The 5,194-nt window shown below is 43.4% G+C and overlaps 1 protein-coding gene and 1 long non-coding RNA gene across 11 annotated transcripts in view; one reads left to right on the forward strand and one right to left on the reverse strand.

The window, feature by feature from the left end:
• Positions 1-5,194, reverse strand: part of GABPB1 (GA binding protein transcription factor subunit beta 1) — a 56,714-nt gene extending 51,520 nt beyond the window's left edge. For 7 of the 10 annotated variants that reach the window (XR_003095669.1, XR_003095668.1, XM_014523096.2 and 4 more), the window contains exons 1-2: positions 5,095-5,194; positions 2,851-2,907 (exon numbers count right to left, since the gene is read on the reverse strand). Coding sequence is in view for 7 of the 10 variants with exons in the window: in XM_014523096.2 (XP_014378582.2) it covers positions 2,851-2,853 (3 nt within the window). In the remaining 3 variants the exon portion in view is untranslated. Of the gene's footprint in view, positions 1-2,850; positions 2,908-4,027; positions 4,229-5,094 lie in introns of all 10 variants that reach the window. The other 3 variants (XM_025212088.1, XM_025212087.1, XM_025212091.1) reach the window with 3 other exon arrangements.
• On the forward strand, positions 7-2,838 carry LOC102367795. The gene is made up of 3 exons (XR_324625.3): positions 7-466; positions 1,657-1,730; positions 2,072-2,838. It is a non-coding gene; the product is annotated as an uncharacterized LOC102367795 (long non-coding RNA).

The raw sequence follows: 5,194 nt of genomic DNA on the forward strand, positions 1-5,194 counted from the left end.
GCGGGGATGGGGGGCGGGGCTGCTCCCGCCTGCCGAGAAGGGCCCGGGGGCACCGGCCAGGCCGCGGAGATCCGCCTTCTGCGCTGCGAAGGCCCTGAGGGAGCTGGCGCGGTGCCCCCCGCTGTAGTGCCTCGCCCTGCCCTGCTCTGCTCTCGTCCTCGGCGCCCCGAGGTGCTCGGCTGCTCCCCAGCTCCTGCCAGCCGGCCCCGGGGCTGACATCCGCGCCCCAGCCCTGCTCCGACCCCCGGGCCTTTGCTGCTGCCTGTCTCCGGGGACCACTCTGCTGCCCTCTGCCCACGTGGAGACTGTTACCAGTTGCATGTTCCTGCTCCTGGCGTGGTGGACATGAGTACTCCTTTGGTTTCCTTCTGTGGAGGGAACTTCTTTTTATTGTCATAATTTAGTCTAGGTCTATTTTTCTTTTCGCTTAAAAACTGCTTCGCTTGCCTTTCTGAAGAGCGCTAGTGTGAGTAACCATTGATCCAAGTCCTAAAATCGTATCTCTTTAAATAAACTAAACCTCAGGTGGCCATGGTACAATAGGACGGTAAAGTATCCACATTTTAGAGAGCGAGAACAAAAGGTAAGCCCTGTTGAAACAGGCGCAAGTTATAACCTAGCGATTGTGGCTGGGTTCCGACCTTAACTACGTGCTGTCAAACTTGCAGTTTCTTGGTGAGGGGCATCACTTCCCAAAGCCTAGTGAGTCCTGGCTTCCTCCACCTCGTTCAAAAACTTGCTCTGACTCTCTGTTGCTATCTTTCTAAAGCTTATCGGTCCTGAAAAGCAAGTACAACCTCCCCTTTCCTTCTGGGGGTTGCAAATGTTTACATGCAGGTGAAGAAACCAGCAGTCCAATATTCATTACAGTTTTCAATTGCTGATGACGAGTCTGTTCTCAAAACCTGTTTGTACTGCGAAATAAAACCGTTTCTCTTGGAGGTATAATGTTGTTTACTCAGCAGCTGCTGATTACAGAAAAATATTTGTCTCCCCAAAACAAACAAGGCTACTGGCAGTGTTTAAGTGTTCAGTGCAAGTACTGATATCTGGGGCAGCAAAACAATTCTTCAGAGTTAAGTTGTGTATAATAAAATCAAATCTGCTTTTGAATAGCAGCTAAGTTTCCATGAACCAGTGTAAAAGCTTTTACTATGTCCTGATCACAATTTACTTTATTTTGGAAAGGCCAGTTCTAATGCAGTTAACTTTTCCTCCTCCTGCCTACTGGTAAATATCTTTAAAAAAAATAGTTTGTCTTCAAGTTTCTGCCACTAATTGTGATGAGCACAGCTAAGGTAGATTAATAAAGAGGAAGCTGTTTAACAACAGAATGATTCAGAAATGAGAGCTTGTTTAAGTAAGTTTTGCAGTCAACTATAAGACTTTTATTTTTGTAATGGTCATTTTTAAAAGGGTACACATCTGACAGAACTCACAACAGGCAAGACAGCAATATTAGTCTGTGTGAACTATGTCTTCCAGACTCTTGAGGAGTCCTCAAAGGTTAAATTGTACTCTTCTTTACCTGAGAAGGGGAATATGGTTTCAGGTTTTGTTTCCATTATATTAATTTAATTAACTGAAATGTAGTATTTTAGGAATGACACTCCTCTCATGGTCTGTGTGCTCTACTCTTTAATCTGATTTTTACAGGGATGAAGCGGAGTAATACATACTCAGAAACAGAATACCACATGACTCAGCTACACAGGAAACAGCATAACTAAGTAAGGATATTTCCATGTTTTAGCAGATCACCCCAGATGGCATAAACTACAGACATAATTCTAAAACATGCCATTGTCCTGCCCATACAAGCAAGAACTAACTTTTATAACAGAATCCCTCTGCATCACACTTTCTGCATTTCCAGTAGTCCGTGATCCTTGGGATCACAGTAAAAAGTGTAAATAGTATAAACATTAAAAAGTGATTAAGTTGATGCTGTAATAGCTCAATCTAGTAACCTAATGGTTGATGTTTGTGGTTCCAATAAAACTTTTTTTCCATTATTGAATTAACTTTATCACAAAAAGTTCTAATCCTATTCTGTCATTTTTGGTGACAGATTATGCCCAGCACATATGCAGCCTTGGACTGATGGAAGAATAGAGGAGATTCCCCACCAACACCCATGCCAATTCACACCTGAAATAACAAGCTCTGATTTCAAAGAGGAACTCAAGTGCCATGTGTTACCTAAACCCTGAAATGCGGGGCTTAAGTAGTGCAGAGGGTTTCTGTTATTCTAATAGTAAATTTTACCCACAACACACAATTTAGTCCTTAACACACAATTTAGTCCTTGATTAACACACAATTTAGTCTTTGATTAAATGGGCTAAAGAAGCAAGCATAGAGGAAAATGATAGTGAAACAGGCAGAATAGTAGAGAGAGACCCTATTATAGAGGGTATTACTACATGTGTGATGATGATATAGTTCCCTCTGCTAGTTGGAACCAGGCCATGTGTACTAAAAGCTTGGAGGCAAGCTATGCAGATGCTAGGGAGCTCAGGTTCTTTTTGGTGCATGGAAGAAAATATTGTCTTTGAACAGGTGCTTATTTTTTTACATTATAAAGGATACTTTTTAATACACACTTCTAACATCGCTCGGTTAGAACATTTATTATGTTTAAAACTGGTATGAGTATAAAATATACCTGCTAAAACTGGGGGAAAAACAGGTCACACTTAAAATATCTTTCTGGTAAAGTTGCAAATAGAATGTTTTGCATTAAGGCCATTATAAAGTGTATACATGTCTTTAAAGGATTTCAGCATAGTAACATATTCATGCGTCTCATCCAACAGCAAAGCACGTTACAACTGAGTAAGGATTTACCATGTTTCAGCAGATCTCTCCAGATGGTTAAAATTATGATAGATGAGGTGGTAACATCTACGTGATAAAATACATTTCTCATGTGTATGCTCTCCACATATGCTATACTGTCACAGCCTTCTAACCTTCCAAAGTACATTTATCTCAAACAGGAATTATTTTTAAACAACCTGCCAAAGTATTTCTCTCTCTCCAATCACTTATCAGTGATGGGTTTAAGTTATAATATTTAGCCCCGAGGGGTGCGGAGAAGTGGAAGTTTTATATTACTAGAGAGGGGAGTTTAGTGGCTTTCTAGTGAGACACAACACACTTGCTCCTTGCCATGAAGGTCTTGAGAAATTGGGAGTTTTGGGGTACTTTATGAAAAAGCTACAGCAACATTTTTAAAGTTTATACTAATATACTGGTTAAAGTTAATTGGACTCCTGGTATTAAGAGAATATGGTTTTGAAATAGTTGTATGATTTGGTCCATAAATTATTGAATAAATATATTGGATCCAGCAAATTACTGAGCACATGCTGAAGTGCTTTATTGGGCTTGGTTTAATACATGTGGCTGTGAGCTGGAGGTTTTATTGGACCAGTTTTAGGGTGATCTGCACATCTCATTAGTTGCCTTGCCAGTCACGATTTGCTGTAGTTATCCTGAACCCACACTGAAAGAACTCTGATAACATGCTATTAAGAACTGTCTTTGTTTTTTTGTTTTCTTCCCTTTGGGAATCAGGCACATCCTTAAAACACATCAGCACTGTAATGGATAAAGAAATTATAATGGTAAGAGATATAAGCAAAGACTAATTCCAAGGTCTAGAATTGTTCCCAGTAGTCCATTTTGAACAGTAATGGTATTTATCAGTATCTTTAACATGGTATTTCTCAGTCATTTCCACACCCAGGCCTCAGTCATGGATGTCAGCATATCTGACATCTTTTCTAATTTCTGCCACAGATATGAATGACATTACTGGACTGGGATGAGAATACTCATCTGTCTTTAAAGCTATTGTCAGGCAGGCCTGTCTTAGTCTGCTATTTGGTACCATGTAAACCAGTACAGCCTGATCCATGGTTTGGTTGTCAGTGACTAAACTGGTGCCCCCACCTGGGCTAGCCTGGGTGAGGAAGGTGTGTGGACACCCAGCTCCCTGCGAGCCAACGGCCATCCATACCTGGAGAGGAGATGGGCACCACCGGGTCATTTTGCTCGAAGAATCATCAATGCTGCAAAGCAACTCAGCTAACCTCATGCAGTGTGGAGGAGGGTAGTTACAGCATCGAAGGTGCCCCAATGGTCGCAGCGGCCTCGGGACTGACTTGACTTGTTAAAGCACTTGGGACAGCTCTGGTAAAAGTTGTTTTGCAACACCACACTATTAATAATATTATTAAATTCTATTTAATCATTTGACAGCACATCAGTCCACTTTTCTCTGATACGAATGTCCCTTATCATTAGCTTCCTTTATAAATATTTTATTGTGATAGCACAGTATGGTAAAAGGTATGAGGACTTGCACTCCCATTAGATCCACTGCTTATCTAAGTACAAATAGGCATTGCTAATACTGATGTCTGCTGCAAGTACACATCAAAACCCCTGATTTCAAGACCTTCATATCAAGGAGCAAGTATATTGTGTCCCACTAGAAAGCCAGTAAGCTCTCCTCTCTAGTAAGATAAAGTTGTGTCACAGATTACATGGATACAAAACAGTTAAATACACGTTTACGTCAAGATTATACAAGGAATCTAAGTGTGTGAAGCATTTCAGGTTTTTGTGACCATCAGTTGACTTGGACTCTGAACATCCTTAGAAGTAACGAGGCATGGCATTAAACGCATAGCGCTGCCAACAGGCTAGGTTCCCCGGTCCCTACAACGGGCTGAACACTTCCGGAGACAGCCTGTGGCCAACTGCACGGTCCAGGGGAAACTGGGCCAGCACAAAGCTGACAGATCCAGCTCCACCTCTCCCCTGACAACCGCAGCCACCCTGGGGGCTGGAGATGTGGCCCGGCGAGGCTCTGCCAGACCCTCCTCTGGAGGACAAGCTCCGGCTGCGCTCCGCCCCACCCCGCAGGCATAGGCGAACAGACAGGCACGGGGCCTGAAAATGGTCATTTGTTCCCCCCGTTGTCCGATTATTATGATCATCATCGGTGGCAAAGGGGGGCCGATACTAAGTTTGCCCGGGGCTGCCAGGAGTCCCGGCTCCCCGCTGCCAGCTCGGACTTACGGCGGGTCTCGGCTGCGCGCGGGGCGGAGCCTGTCCCAGCACGTGCTCGGGCCTGGTGGTCACGATGGTCAGGCCAAGACAGCTACATCCCCTCGGCCTC

This window comes from Alligator sinensis, unplaced genomic scaffold, assembly GCF_000455745.1.
Source record: "Alligator sinensis unplaced genomic scaffold, ASM45574v1 scaffold476_1, whole genome shotgun sequence".
NCBI classification, from domain to species: domain Eukaryota; kingdom Metazoa; phylum Chordata; order Crocodylia; family Alligatoridae; genus Alligator; species Alligator sinensis.